General features: G+C 44.6%; 1 protein-coding gene across 5 annotated transcripts in view; it reads left to right on the plus strand.

The window, feature by feature from the left end:
• TENM4 (teneurin transmembrane protein 4) overlaps positions 1–16609 on the plus strand; it is a 772055-nt gene that overhangs the window by 669165 nt on the left and 86281 nt on the right. For all 5 annotated transcript variants that reach the window (XM_065678851.1, XM_065678850.1, XM_065678853.1 and 2 more), the window contains one exon: positions 2014–2230. In XM_065678851.1, coding sequence (XP_065534923.1) covers positions 2014–2230 — 217 coding nt within the window. The remainder of the gene's footprint in view (positions 1–2013; positions 2231–16609) is intronic.

Raw genomic sequence — 16609 nt, forward strand, 5'->3', positions numbered from 1 at the left:
AGGGCTGGTTTGTTGTTTCTTTTTCTATGGATAAGGATATTCCATCTATGCTGGGTTTCCTTCTGTGAACGGTCTCTCAAACTCCATCTGAGATTTGACGTTACAGGATCCTACTGGCCTAATCATCTGCAGCAAGTCGTATTTTTAATGGTCAAATCAAGCCATTTCATTATCCCCAGTCGCCAAGAGAAAAGGCAGATGGGCGGGTTTTGTGCCCAAGATGAAACTTCGGGGGCAGTTTCACAAGGAGCTATAAAGATGTCGAGGTATCAGAACAGAGGTGAGGGTAATGGATAGTATTTCAAAGGCACTTTTGCTGGTCTAACACTGCTCCCATTGTCGTTAATAGCAGGTGTAGAGCGCTTGTGAAAATGACTCATTGTGTGTGAGTGTACGTGACTCCATGGAGCAGATATGCATTGCATTTTGACCTCCACATAGACTGGAAGCTCTGGGATCACTGAACAGGCTTTTAGTTCAGTTTTTGGTGTATCCGTAACTATATGAATTGATGTTCCAGTGCTGGTTTATAGCACTAAAGTCTTCCAAGAATGGAGCAGGTATAACTCAACAGAATCTTAAGTCCACGGCACGTAAGCCATCATAAGTACCAGATCAGATTCACACCTTTATTTATATTAAATTCAAAGTAGTGTCAAGAACATTAGTGAAAGCAGCTCTAATTCATACTGGTGTAACTGGGATGAAACTGAAGCTCACAATCTGTAGTAGTGCCAAATTGTCTTGCTTTAATTTACTGTTTCTTTGAAATAAAAAATACATCATCCTGACAACTCTAAATCTCATCCCACTTCAGGACAGACCTGCCTCTCAGGAGAGTGTTGCTATCTCAGCCCATTCATTTCTTGCCTCTGTGCTGACATGGTCAGTAGGATGCTAGGTGTAAAGGTGGTTTCTCTGACATATAGAGCTCCCAGCAACTACGTTGAGACCCAGCACTCATTTCACAGAGGTGAACGTGCCAATGCGAACAGCCACCACATGGTAGCAATTTTCATTCACTGTCAAACTGTCTTGCTTGAACTGATGAGTTGGAAGTGAAGGGCTTCATATCCCGTTACTCCAGAACAAAACCATCCAGTTCCCTTATCTGATTTAAAGGTCCATCTCTACTGCATGCTAACAACCTCTATTTCTAAATGCCATGCTTCATCAAACCTCTTCTGAGCTTTTCTTTGGAACCCCTTTCCTGTTACTGCTTTTAACTAAGCTGTTGGCAATGAGCGGTGGCATCTCAAAATGAACTGGGGAATGCTGCTATGGTGGTGGGAAGGGAAGTACTACTGTCCATGCATCTGATACTTGACAGATACGAAACCCCTTGTTTTACTGGAGTACACTTGGTGAGCTTTTCTCACGTGTGTCCATTACTATTATTGTTGTTATTATTAATTTAGTGCTGCTGAAAGTACAAGATTTATATCCTGAGAGTATGAAGTCATCTGTTTCTCTGTGTCTGCATGGAATAAACATGACAGAAGCCAACAGAGATCAAACCTTCCCAGGGAAATCTCCCTTACTTTCTCATCTATCCAGCCAGAATCCTTAATGGGTTTGTATGTATAGATCTCTCTGTAGCAATGGTAGATACCATGGCTTTAATCACTGTTTATTCCAACTGCAACCAAGCTGAGGTGCTGGCACAGGGTGCCCAGAGAAGCTGTGGCTGCCCCATCCCTGACAGTGTTCAAGGCCAGGTTGGACATGGGCTTGGAGCAAGCTGCTCTAGTGGAAGGTGTCCCTTCCTGTGGCAGGGGGGTTGGAACTGGATGAGCTTTAAGGTCTCTTCCAACACAAACCAGTCTGGGATTCTATGGTATGGTGCAATATGCCTGTGATTTTATTGGGACTTTAAGGGAACATGCTTTACTCTGTGAAGGTGTAAATTCACATTTCTCTGTTGTGTGCGTTGGAAAGAGATCTTAGAGCCTGAAGTCTACAACACCCCGTGTTATTTACCATTGCTCTAAAATCTTCCTTACCTTTCTGCAGATGGCCTGGTGGATTGCATGGACCCAGACTGCTGCTTGCAACCACTGTGTCACATCAATGCGCTGTGCCTGGGCTCCCCGGACCCCTTGGATATCATCCAGGAGACACAAGCCCCCGTGTCCCAGCAGAGCTTGCATTCATTCTATGATCGAATCAAGTTCCTGATCGGCAAGGACAGCACTCACGTCATCCCAGGAGACAATCCTTTTGAAGGAGGGTGAGTGAATCTGGGGTTTGATTCAGTACGAGGTAAGGCATAAACCACTTGGCCATTGTGAGACATGGAATAGCAGGAAGATGCAGAACACCAAAAGATGTCTAAGGGAAGTAGATATGTGGAGAATTCTGTGGAATTCTGCTGTCTCCTCATCTGCAGTGTCCTGGCAGCAGTTGAGACGTGTCTCCCAATGCATATGGGCAGTTGCATCTTTCCTTCTTTCTTTTATTTCAAGACATGAAAGCCACCCATTTAACATGACTTTTCTGGTTCAAGTGACTGATATTTTCCAGAAGTATCTCGTAAACAACAATGGCACACCCTCTTCCATTGACAGAGCCAAAATATAGGGAAACCAGAATGGTATTTACAATCTATGGTGTGACTAGTAGAGACCTCAAAAGAACTGAAGACAATCTAACAAACTAGGGAGGGCTATTAGAGTGAATTCCAGTATAAACAATCAACTCCAATACAGATTGGTTTTAATAGTGAGACATCCTTTATCACTGCAATCATCATCAAGAACAGGAAGTGGCAAAGGAATCTTACACAGGTCGCTTCTGTGACTGCATCTCGGCCATTTAAGTACAAGCCTGGCTGTGAGGGGAGGTCATCCCTTTAAAATCGTGTAGCAGGATGCCATAATACATACCCTGTGGTGTCAGATTCTTGGATCATTCAGGGTCTGCCCTGATTGTTGCCTTTCAGAAGTGATGACCCTGAGCCAGGAGGTGATTCTTAGGTCTGGGCTCCGTTGAATTCCACCCAGTCATTAACTGCTTACTTTCAGCTTTCCCACACACAGCACAGAATAACTGGGTACTGAAAATGTACAAGCCTCATGTTTGTGTGGGTATTTATTTCAGCACTTGCATCTCAGCAGGTCTCTCAGGTTCTTCTGGGCCTGACCTAGTGCTTTTCCATGGAGGAACATCTCCAGCATCCCTTGGGTACCACCTCCTGTATGTCGTTGTCCCCGGTGGTCCACAGGCTGACCTCAGACTTAAAAGCACACCAGTGTCAGGGAGTTGCCTTAATTTGTCTTGCTGCCAATCTCTTCAGGGTCCAAGAAAGCTGACAACAGTGATTTGGACTAAGGCCAAACCTTCATTATGTCACAACTGTTGTTCTTCATCAGCATTCTGAAGGTTGCAGGTTCTGGATGCTGAAGAGTCCATACTCTGGACTAGATGTTAGCACAGTGAATTCTCTGCTTTCAGTTGTTGTGACTTTGTTGCTGTAAAATCAGGCTTTGAATATAAAATAGAGTTGCATAAGCTGCTATAGGATTTACATCCAATCTGATGATAGATCTCTATGTAGGAAAGAATTACCAATCATCTGTAGATGTCCTGCTAAAAGGAAGATTCAGGATTCAAAAGGAGCACCTGCTACCAGATATGTTTATCTAGCATATAGATTACTAGAGGGAGGGAATGTGAAGATTCAGATCAGTAGGAAAGGTTTTAATGACTGCTTTTCATTAAATGCAGTGGAACTAATAAATGGCAGTCCTTGTTCCACTAAGGTAACACAAAGAATTATACAGATAGGGATGATTTATGAGGTTGCCATTCTTAAAATACCAACATAGGGTGTATATCACTAAATATGGTCTACAGATATGTCACCTCAAGCTGTGATTGTCTTGCGTTTCTCACATTAAATAGCTTGACTCATCACAAGGGCAGCTGCAAATAGCACTGAAGGACCTCAACAGGAGGTGTGTTTTACCCCTGAGACAGCACCACAGCACACGCTCCAGGCTCACCAGTCTGTTGGGTTCCTAAAAATGACATTTAAGGATCTTAAAGCATGGTGTAAGTTCCTTTTAGTTCTTAAAGATCCTATGGGTCTGGATAAACTCAACCACTGCAAGTGGTTTCTGCTTACTTAGATCATAGGCTATAAGACCAACAGGTCGAAGGAGGTGATCCTGCCCCTCTGCTCTGCTCTTGTGAGACCTCACCTGGAGCATTGGGTGCAGTTCTGGTGTCCTCAACATAAAAAGGACATGGAACTGCTGGAACAAGTCCAGAGGAGGCCACGAGGATGAGCAGGGGCTGGAGCACCTCCCGTATGGAGACAGGCTGAGGAAGTTGGGGCTGTTCAGCCTGGAGAAGAGAAGGCTGCGTGGGGACCTCAGAACAGCCTTCCACTACCTGAAGGGGGCCTATAGGGATGCTGGGGAGGGACTCTTCATCAGGGACTGTAGTGACAGGACAAGGGGTAACGGGTTCAAACTGAAACAGGGGAAGTTTAGATTGGATCTAAGGAGGAAATTCTTTCCTGTTAGGGTGGTGAGGCGCTGGAATGGGTTGCCCAGGGAGGTTGTGAGTGCTCCATCCCTGGCAGTGTTCAAGGCCAGGTTGGATGAAGCCTTGTGTGGGATGGTTTAGTGTGAGGTGTCCCTGTCCGTGGCAGGGGGGTTGCAACTAGATGATCGTGAGGTCCTTTCCAATCCTAACTATTCTATGATTCTATGATTCTAAGATCATAGAATGGTTGGGGTTGGAAAGGACCTTAAGATCATCCAGTTCCAACCCCCTGCCGTGGGCAGGGACTTGGTTTCTCTTTGCAATTTCAGTTGTCTGTTTTCACCTCCTAGAAGCTGAACCTCTGAACAGATGTCTCTTTGTCACCCTGAAAATGGCAGTGCTTCAGCAGAGGTCACACAATAACTGTTCCGTGGAGGAGCATGGGCTGGGACCATCTGGGACCCAGTTAGTCTGGGCAAATGAGACTGATTGTATTTGCATGTGTGGATATGCCCTTTGTTCAATAGTGCTCTCACCGTTGAATCTCCTCCAGTTGCCTTTACAACAGACAGGTGATAGTATCCCTCTTATCCATGGAACTCCTCAGTGTTTCCATAAAGATCACAGCCATTTCCATGTCTCCTTCCAGCTGCTGGCTTAATAGCTTGTCCCAACAAGAGGGAAAGCAGGAAATATTTTGTTCTGATGAAGGATTCCAGCACACTGCCATAGGATAACCCTTCCATTACTGCTGCCGTGATTCATGAATCTCCTTCTTGATGTAGGACTGTAGATTGCTGGGCATGGAACATCCTACACCTTTCTGTCCCAGCGCCATCACTCTAATGGAGTAGGATTGGAATTGAATCCGTGCCACTTGCTGGGAGCAGTCCCTCGTGAGCAGGCAACACAGAGGTGACGTGGACCTCTGCCTCCTGCACATCCGATGTCCTGCAGAGACACAGCCCCTGTGGCACAGACACACTCCTCATTCAGAGCAGTAGCCACAGTCTGTTCCTCAGGGCTTTCCCAGGCCCTGGCTGGCTGGTTATCACCCCTGAGGGAACTACAGCGCTTTGGCATTCCTGTATGTCCAAGGCAGAAGTAGCAGCAGCGTGAAGGAGATGACTGCATTTCTATGCAATCTATTTTGTGGCCTTCAGAAGCACAGCTTAGCTTCCCTTTAGAGAGAACAGCAGTGCAGATCACCTAATGGGGACAAATAAATGAATGCCTCATGACAGCTAGCCTTTGAGTGAATTTATTATTGAATTACACTCCAGCTTTTTAAGAACAAGCTGAGCTGACAAGCTCTCTCCCTGCTGCAGAAGAAAAAGAAAGACAATGATAAATTGCCCTGATGGATAAAGGTAAAGACCTTGTCTCCTCCAAAATACCAGCAATTATATATTATTCATGTTTGGGAAGAAAAAATAATCATTGCCCATATTGAAATGAGTGTTTATGACGATAAAGCAAGTAGCTAAATTAAATTCTGGATGCACAGAATGTCTTTTCACATAATTTTGATGAACAGATAACAAGTACTCTTCTGCTACTTGATCGTTCTTGTATTGATTTTGAAACCACTTACTCTTGCTGTTTGCTTTGTATTTTTAAGCCATCCTTAGTTGTCCGTCACCATAAGGAGCAGCACAAGCTGCAGTGGTGTCAAGTTGTTGACTTGCAAGTAGGACACCTGATATATTTGTGCCCTCTTGTGGGACACTGTCAGGAAATTGCAAGAACAGGCTGAAGTCCTGCTCCACAGAGTCTTTTATATGAAGTATTGGCACAGGTTAAAGAAAACCATGTGCAGAAATGGCATTTTTGGTAAAGAATGTAAGTAGATGTGTTTTCTACCCCTTCTTTTTGGGACAGGTTGTATATATAAGGATATGTATATGTAAAGAGCATGACCAGCAGGTCAAAGGAGGTGATCCTACCCCTCTACTCTGCTCTTGTGAGTATTGTGTGCAGTTCTGGTGTCCTCAACATAAAAAGGACATGGAACTGCTGGAACAAGTCCAGAGGAGGCCACGAGGATGATCAGGGGACTGGAGCAGCTCCTGTATGGAGACAGGCTGAGAAAGTTGGGGCTGTTCAGCCTGGAGAAGAGAAGCTGCGTGGAGACCTCAGAGCAGCTTCCAGTGTCTGAAGGGGGCCTACAAGGATGCTAGGGATGGACTCTTCATTAGGGACCATACTGACAGGACAAGGGGTAACAGGCTAAAACTGAAACAGGGGAAGTTTAGATTGGATATAAGGAAGAAATTATTTACTGTAGGGATGGTGAGGCTCTGGAATGGGTTGCCCAAGGCAGTTGTGAATGCTTCATCCCTGGTGATATTCAAGGCCTTGTTGAACCGAGCCTTGGGTGGGATGGTTTAGTGTGAGGTGTCCCTGCCTATGGCAGGGGGTTGGAACTGGATGATCTTAAGGTCCTTTCCAACCCTAACTGTTCTATGATGCTATGATTCTATATCTACTTGCTGCCATCCCAATTACATGGGCAATTCAAAATAACCACCTGAGTTATAAAGACACATCAGAGAGCCGGAGCTGGTATCAGGCACTAGAATAGTGTGAGCACAATAAACAGTTTGTTTTAATGGCTTAAAAATCTAATCAGAATTAAATTTGCACATTTCCTTTATCATTACTTAGTGACAAGGTATCTACAAACATGTCGCTCCATGTCCCTGCATCCCCACTGTGTGCCGGGCTGCACAACGTACCGTACTAATCCAGCTGGGGAGGGAATCACAGCACTGTTAGATGCTGTTAGTGCACTCTTTTACTATAAATAAATAAATGGATGGGCTTTATTGTCAAACTGCATCAATCCCAAGGCCCATCAAACCTAAAATTGTGAGCATTTACTGTGGCCAAAGGAAAACTAAGAAAATAGGGGAAGATCCAAATGGCTTTCAGGCCTTCAAGAAAAGTGTGATTTTCATAGAATCTCAGACTGGTTTGTGTTGGAAGGGACCTTAAAGCTCATCCAGTTCCAACCCCCCTGCCATGGGCAGGGACACCTTCCACTATTCCTTTTTAGCATAAGAAAGTCTACTTTAAAAACTTACATTTTCAGTGTACAGGGCATACATGTATATATTTTCAGCCTTTTTCTTTTGATTTTAAACTATATAATATGGCATTACATCAGGTTAAAGTGATTGTAAGTAAGTTCAGCATGGAGTTATTTCCATATACTAAACCAATGCAATATATGCAGCTATTTACATCCTCTTTGTGGAACATTTAGCCACAGAACCAAACCAAAGTTCCTATCCACTTTTACTGGCTCTTTCCCATAACAGTTGTGTAATCATAATGTTATTAGATTCCCCTTTCACAAACGGCAGTAGGAGGAGGTTCTGTCTACAGTCATTAGGAAAACTGGAGTCCAGCTCTTAACCAGCATTAAAAAACCCTGGCTATTTATTACCAACAGACTCTTGAGTAGGACCTTCCTGATGTGATTTGGATCAGGCAAAGCAGCTGATATAAATGCTCCATCTTCCTGTAGCTGGGATTAAAAGGTCTCAGGTGACACCTGTGTACCCAGGAGCTCTTTTAGAGTGCAGAAGGCAAACCTGAAGCCTTCAGAACTGCCAAGCAGTAAATCAAAGCTCCTGATGAGGTAAGTACCTCCTGCATTACACAGGTGCTGACACGCACGTTTGGGTTTAGGAGTTGAACTGCAGTGTCGATGCTGATGTGTTCTTTTGGAACTGGTGCATAGTTATTTGATTAATGCTTATTCAATGTTAAAGGTACACTCCTCTGAAAAAAGGGCACCCACGTGTCCATTGTTGTACATTACTCGCTGATGGACGTGTCTGCTGTGATAACTACGAGCTGAGTCAGTAGCTCCATTCAGTATGGGAACATCACTAGAAGCTGCATGTCCTATTTGAGGGAAAGATCTGAATATTTCAGTGCTGCATAAGGTTTCTTCAAATTAAATACAGGCTCACTGACACAATGATGTTCATGTGGCACCGTGGCTTTTGTTGAATCGCGAATAGAGAGGATGAAGTTCCTAAAGGAAGCCTGCAGGAAGGGAAAAGCAAAGGTGACACTTTGAGGGTGCTTTCTGCCCCAAGCTCTTTGCTGCCTCGCCTCTGCAGAGGTTTCCTCACCCCAGACCACACTGGAGAGCCTGAGCACCTCTTGGCCAGCTCAGTCCAAAATCTCCTGTCCTTCTCCTACGGAGCCAGGCTGAGAGACCTGGGCTGGTTCAGCCTGGAGAAGAAAAGGCTCCTTAAGGGGAGACCTTAGAGCAGCTCCAGTGCCTAAAGGGGCTGCAGGAAAGCTGGAGAGGGGCTTGGGACAAGGGCCTGTAGGGACAGGCCAAGGGGAATGGCTTGAACCTGCCCGAGGGGAGACTGAGATGAGCTCTTAGGTAGAAGCTCTTCCCTGTGAGGGTGCTGAGGCGCTGGCACAGGGTGCCCAGAGAAGCTGTGGCTGCTCCATCCCTGGCAGCGTTCAAGGCCAGGTTGGACACAGGGGCTTGGAGCAAGCTGCTCCAGTGGAAGGGGTCCCTGCCCGTGGCAGGGGTTGGAGCTGGGTGAGCTTTAAGCTCCCTTCAACCCAAACCAGTCTGGGATTCTGTGATGATTCAGTGACATTAAATTGCAGGGGAAACTGTGTGAGCTGATCCTGGTGGCTTTGCACTGATGCAGCAAGGTTCTGCCTTGCCAGATCAGCTTTGGGGCAGTCCCTTCTAGATGCTGGTTGCTAAGTACGGTTTTCAACCATTTCAATATATCAAGAGGAGTCTGTCGTTTGAGTGTGATGTTTGCTTACCAAATTGGTTAAAACCTCCTACATAAAAAAAAGCAGTTTTAAAATCCCAATTATAAAATCTCTATATTTTATTGAACCATTTTTTTCCCAATGGCTTTGGATCATTACAGAGCTATCAGAGAGCTTATATACATTTAAAGAACTTACCCTTTCATCCGAAAGAGAGCTCATTTTAGTATTAACCTGGTAAGAATGTCTCGTTTTCCTTCTGTTCTGCTCAATTTTGCTTTTGTGGTGCCTCAAATTCAATGGAAGGAATTGCTTTTATTTTGTGCCTTCTGCAGAGCTGAATCTGTGGTCACAGCTGACAAAGTAAATACCAGACGTAAAATACGATAGTAATACAAGAGCTGGTAAGTTCTGCAGACGTTTTTTAGTGACATGAATACATTATTCATCTCTGAAAGTTATTGCACCATAAAGTCTTTATCTCTCATAGAAGTAATGGCTATGGTATCACTTCTGACAAATTATGAAATAAGTGTAATTCAATCTTAGGTGAGAAAATTACCTTGCACCTTCTGAACTGTTGAATGCTTGACTTGGGTTTTACAGACCTAAAAACATAGGAGTTTGATTCTGTTTCTTTGGGATCTCATGCAAAGAAAGTGTCTCTTTGGTTGTAGTGGAGTAAAGGAACCATCAAGTTATGAAGCATTACTTAGTCAACCACTCTGTGAGTAAAAGGCTTTGCAGTAAAGCACAGCCCAACTTTATAATGGATTGCATTTGCTATAAAACTGTTCTAAAATACTCTCGGATAAATCATAGAATCATAGGATCAACCAGGTTAGAAAAGACCTGTAACATCATCAAGTCCAACTGTTCCCCAGCATTGCCAAGTCTGCCAGTAAACCACGTCAATAAATAGTATAGTTGGAGCCAGTTTTACAACTCCAGATACCAGCATCACTGTCTTTTCCTCTTCATTTCGTATTTGCTGACCAGCCCTCCTGTATCCCTTATCCTACCACCTTCCCATTATAGCTCAACTGAGAAATCTTAGGATGCAAAAACAGTGAGTCAATGAGGCATAAAGACCCAAGATGTTTTGGATGGCAGCAGTGGCATCTCTTTCCAACAGTGGCCAGATTGCTTGGCAGATCAGAGATGAAGACTGGGCTTTCATAAAGAGAAAAAGGACACGCATCAAGTAGGTGAAAAAGCTTCAGATCCTGGGAGATGTTTTCAAAGCAACAAGGGCCTGAGTCTTTCAGGAATGGAGCCAACAGGGAGAGCAATGTTCATTTGAACATGGGGTTTCTAGAAGTTGTAGGTGGTCCTCAAAGAGCATTGCGTTTTGTTGCTAACAGTCATGCACTAACGATTCCTTCCTTTCCTTTTGGAAGAGCTACAGTAGCAGTCACTAATACTGTCCAGAAAGATGCTGCCAAAAGAGATGCTTAAGAACTATCAGTTTGTAAGTCTTTATGGAGCAGAACAGAATCGGATGCATGAAGTGTGGAGCTTGAGGAACTGGACAAGAGCAGGTCAACAGAAACTCTGTCATGGATACTAAAAACATCAGCTGGAGAAGATCTTCAGATGTTTTGTGGCTGTCAGGTTAAACCAGATCTAAAGAGACAATACAGATAAAATCTGCATCTGGAGGTGTTACTTTAAATCTTGATTAATAAGGGCTTTCCTCTTGGACTTCAAATACCAATTTCATTAGCCACATGCATAAAAGTATGCAAGAATTATGTTGCTTTTTCCCCTGTCCTTTTTCAGACAGCTGCAGTAATGGGTTTTCTTTGAAGCATTTAATTCAGTTGTTTTTACTGTGTGTGTTGTCGGGAATCTAAATGACTGTAGAAGGCTTCCTGCAAAAAGTTAACAGTAAGGACCATGCCTGCATAAAGAATCATCAGCATCTCCTGACCCTTCAGTGATGGGACCTTATAAATAGCTCCACTGAGTAGGTTAAACAAAGCAGATACTGTTTCTCATTGCAAACAACTTAGAATTGACTTTCTTTTATTGAGCCTGGTCAGAGCTCTTATAAACTTTGCTCTTCATCACTCACTCTTTTTCTCCTGCATCTCCCACTTCATCAGCTGCTCAGAAAGTTCAGTGGCAGAATCTGTTGCAAACCATGTCTGTCACGGCCACTATAGAAGTCCCTGCTTGGGGGATGCCTTCCACTAGAGCAGCTTGCTCCAAGCCCCTGTGTCCAACCTGGCCTTGAGCACTGCCAGGGATGGGGCAGCCACAGCTTCTCTGGGCACCCGGTGCCAGTGCCTCAGCACCCTCATCATAAAAAATTTCTTCCTTAAATCTTGTCTAAATCTCTGTTCTTTCAGTTTAAAACCATTGCCCCATGTCCCATCACAACAGACCCTGCTAAATACATCTGGACTTGTATCCCAGCTGCCCAACACAGAAGCATAGAATCCCAGACTGGTTTAGGTTGGAAGGGACCTTAAAGCTCATGGCAAGCTTAAAGACCATGCGCAGGGACCCCTTCCACTGGAGCAGCTTGCTCCAAGCCCCTGTGTCCAACCTGGCCTTGAACACTGTCACGGATGGGGCAGCCACAGCTTTCTTGGGCACCCTGTGCCAGCGCCTCAGCACCCTCACAGGGAAGAGCTTCTCCCTTATCTGTAACCTGAACTTCCCCTGTTTCAGTTTGAACCCGTTACCCCTTGTCCTATCACTACAGTCCCTGATGAAGAGTCCCTCTCCAGCATCCTTGTAGCCCCCTTCAGATACTGGAAGGCTGATGTGCCAAACCCTTTCAGTAACTCACTAGTGCTACTGTGCTGGTGTGGGGTTCTTTCTGGGTCTGGAATTTCCTTTTTCTTGTTATACACATGCCTTTCTTGTTTAACAAGGGACTCTTCAGCAGGGTCTTTTCCATGCCTTTTCCTAACCTTAATTCTTTCGTTCATATGGCAGCTAAGCTCAATAGGTAGGTTTCAAGTTTAAGCTTATCTTACTGGACTGAAGAAGCCAGATAGGGATTGACTCAGTTCAAGGAAAGACTCTCGGAAGTTTTTCAGCACAGTTAAGGGGCAAGTGGGCAGAGCTATTTTACAGACAAGGTCTGAGGGAAACACTTGCACAAGCAGTGAAGTGGAAGGTCTGTGTGCTCTGCTGTTTCCTCTTCTGCTTTTGTCCTCCATCTGCCAGCTCAGGCATTCTCTCTGTGTCCATGCGTTTGATCATGTTGCCCTTCACTTTTACCTGGCACAAGCACTGATTTCTCTGTCTATCCTATTACCATCCTGCCCTGAGGTTGTTCAACATGAGACAGGGACATTCAACCCAAACTGGACGAGGTACATCTTGCTTCATCCTGTGTTGTTATGAAGCAAAAAGGCCACAGCAGCTGAAGCCATAAGATTATGCTGGTAACAAATGACTGTATTTGTAGGCTCTTACCAGCAAAGTGTCTGAGCATAATATCCCAGGTAAAGTGCCATGCGAGTGTAAAAATCCCTGTGCAAGGGATTAGCAGGACACAGTTATCCTTCTAATGTCTCTGTAAGGATGGCATGTGCCTTGATTGTTATTTTACAGGTGGAATACAAAGACACATACAGACTAGCTGACATGGCCAGTGTCACATAGCAAGTCCACATAGTAGAGGAAGAAAGAGAAGTAAGATCATCTGATTTAATTAATAATGCTCCTGCTAATGAGTAGTAGCTTTCTAGATTTTCACTCTGTGGTGCTCTGTTGATGTCTCATCCAGAGCAGAAGGATAAATTCCACATATATATATACATTATATATGTGTGTATATATATATGCACACCCCAATACAATATGGAAGTGGTAAGTTCAAAGAAATGCAGAGATTTATAGTGGCAAGTGAAAATATTTATTATGAATAACTTGGCTGAGGATGGCTCAGCAGTCGTGACAGCCATCTCCACACATCTGAAACCTTTAAAGGAGAAGGCATTGTGAGTTATGGTGGAAATACTTTGAAATGTATACATGCAGAAATTCATGGGGGCGAGGTTTCCCATGGTGCCTCTCCTCAGTCAAGGAAAGAATGTACTTTTCTTGCAGCAAAAGGGGCTTAGGGTGCATGGAATGTTCTTTGCCCAGTGAAACGTATTTAGTAGAAGCAGTATTTTAGTCTTGTTTCCCAGTACCAAGCACAATACCAACAGGAAACATCCCTGAATAAGAAACACTGGAAGGGCCAATGTCTAAGTTATGACACATCGGATTGGAGTCGGTATTAAAGACAAGTCTTTAATGTGCTCCCATAATGTGGAATGGCTTTTGGGGAATTTACTCCTGTGACTTCTGTTCTAAAGCTGGTTTTGCCTGCTTGAATTCCGTTGCCTGCCTGTCAAACTTCCTTTGTATCTGAGCAATGGGAATGTGAAGGCACCGGTGCACCCCTGCCTGCTTTGCCACTGTGGCCCAGATCTTACCAGGAAGACTTAATTTCATTTTCTAGGGAATAAAGAATGACTTCACAGAGTGATGGTATAAAATTGCCCGATAAGCCATATGTGGTGTTCTAGACTGCACTTCGGCAATGGTTTAGTCTTTTAGGGAAGCTCTTATGGAAGAAATTGAAAGAAAGTAAAAGAAAGGGAAAATCTAATTAAAGAAGAGGGAAAAAACAAGCTGCTTTTCATTTTAAAGCAAGAATCCACACAGCCTTATGTAAAAACAGAAAGGGAAACAAAACCAAACCTAAAGAAGGCCAAAAATAGAAGCAATAGGGGGAATCTTAATAATTCAATGGGAAGATGAGGCTCCAGCTCCAAGAAATTCAGTTCAAGTGCAGAAAACACTGAACTGGCAGGGCTGGACTGATGGAATAAATCTCTTCTATTAACATGAGAGCTAATTTTATGGAAATGTATTGGGATCGGAGCATCTTAGCAGCACCACTTCACTTGTTTGTAGTGTAATTGCATTTAGACCAAGGTCTTCTGAAGGAAATGGCTGACTAAATTAGCATTAACCAGGTTCCTGGGGGGGCTTGATGCATTGTGGATAGTCGATCTTGCCTCCAGAAAGGACACGTTGATACTGGAGCAACCAGCTGCTTCCAGCTCGCCGTGTTAACTGCGTTTTCCCAAATGGAGCGACTTTTGTCACCCAGAGGAGATTGGAGGCTCTAATCAGGGAAAACGTGGTTTGCCTCCAGTTTCCACCCCACCTGCTTTTAACTGCATTCAGATCTGTGCATGTTGCTCCAGCTTTGTTTTATCGCTGTGCTTTGGGAGAGGTGTCCCCTTTGCGGGAGCATCGTTCCTTATAGCATGTAAATAAAGCCATTGTTATAGTCCTCGTGGGAATGCTGGATGCAGCTGGGCTTGCTTCTCTAAGAAGAGATGCCAGTGTCCTCTGAGTTAGGGAGCACGTAGATGTGCTAATGCAGTTGGAGCACAGTGCTGTGAAGCGTCGTCTAGAATGGGAACTGAGTCTCCTCCTGGAAGGTGCGAATTCCAATGTACTTGTTACAGCTGCCGAGGCGAGAGGAAGCTCTTTGTTTGTCCATGTTGTGCTGGTGCTTGTTGTTGTAGAAATAGTTGTCTGTGATATGTAATGGACCAGATGCTTGCTGATATAATGCACACTCCTCCATCAACGTGAGCTGAGGATCTAGGCCAATGTACTTGTAGCATTGCTTAGAAGTTTGCAACTGCTTGGACACGTGTTTTGTGTAGGACAGCAGGAGAGACGCCTGCAACATGTTGTGTTTCTTTCCTTTGCTTGCTTTTAACTCTTGGAAGGAGAAAATACCAGGTGGAAGCGTTCCTTTTGGGTTCACAAAAATGCATGATCTGGTCTCCCAAGTATTCTAAAGCCTTCCTAGTCCCAGTGTTGGCTTGAATATGCTGTCAGTCATCCAGAATACCACGTCCCTCGTGCCTGAGACTTAGTCGTCAAGAAACAGCCTGTTTCTTGTGATTCCTTGTCTTTCACAAATGTGCAGCCATTTGATGAGGAGCTGAGAGAAAGCAGTTTCTAACCCTTCCTCAGGTCTCTCTAAGGATGGAAAATGATATAGAATCATGGAAAGAATAACAGAATGATTAGGGTTGGAAAGGACTTTAAAGCTCATCCAGTTCCAACCCCCTGACACAGGTAGGGAAAGCTTCCACTAAAGCAGCTTGCTCCAAGTCCCTTCATAAGGAACTGTAGTGATAGGACAAGGAATGGGTTCAAACTTAAACAGGGGAGATCTAAATTAGATATGAGCCGGCAGTGTGCACGCAGCCCAGAAAGCAACCGTATCCTGAGCTGCATCCAAAGGAGCATGACCAACAGGTCAAAAGAGGTGATCCTGACCCTCTACTCTGCTCTCGTGAGACCTCACCTGGAGCATTGTGTGCAGTTCTGGTGTCCTCAACATAAAAAGGACATGGAACTGCTGGAACAAGTCCAGAGGAGGCCACGAGGATGATCAGGGGACTGGAGCACCTCCTGTATGAAGACAGGCTGAGGAAGTTGGGGCTGTTCAGCCTGGAGAAGAGAAGCTGCGTGGAGACCTCAGAGCAGCTTCCAGTGTCTGAAGGGGGCCTATAGGGATGCTGGGGAGGGACTCTTCATCAGGGACTGTAGTGACAGGACAAGGGGTAACGGGTTCAAACTGAAACAGGGGAAGTTTAGATTGGATCTAAGGAGGAAATTCTTTCCTGTGAGGGTGCTGAGGCACTGGAATGGGTTGCCCAGGGAGGTTGTGAGTGCTCCATCCCTGGCAGTGTTCAAGGCCAGGTTGGATGAAGCCTTGGGTGGGATGGTTTAGTGTGAGGTGTCCCTGCCCATGACAGGGGGTTGGAACTGGATGATTTTGAGGTCTTTTCCAACCCTAACTATCCTATGATTCTATGATTCTATAAAGAAGTTCATCCCTGTGAGGCTGGTGAGGCGCTGGCACAGGGTGCCCAGAGAAGCTGTGGCTGCCCCATCCCTGGCAGTGTTCAAGGCCATGTTGGACACAGGGGCTTGGAGCAAGCTGCTCTAGTGGAAGGTGTCCCTGCCCGTGGCAGGGGTTGGAACGGGATGAGCTTTAAGGTCCCTTCAACCCAAACCAGTCTGGATTCTGTAATTTTATGGATCCAGTTTTGATTTAGATTGCTGTCACATTCTGGTAACACTTTGAGGAGTTTTGTTAATATCAGAGCTCCGTGCTTAGATCAGTAGGAGTTTTGTTTAAGACACCCTGACAAATGGTTTCCTGTGCTGTGGAATATGCAAATACTGTTAAACAAAAATTAAACTTAATCTCCTTGTAGTATACAATATTAGATTTTTAGGTGGTGTATAAGGAAATCACTTGATCTTTCCCTGGTGATCCATGCTTATGAAACCATCTTCACAA

This window comes from Lathamus discolor, chromosome 4 (genome assembly GCF_037157495.1).
Source record: "Lathamus discolor isolate bLatDis1 chromosome 4, bLatDis1.hap1, whole genome shotgun sequence".
Taxonomy (NCBI): Eukaryota; Metazoa; Chordata; class Aves; order Psittaciformes; family Psittacidae; genus Lathamus; species Lathamus discolor.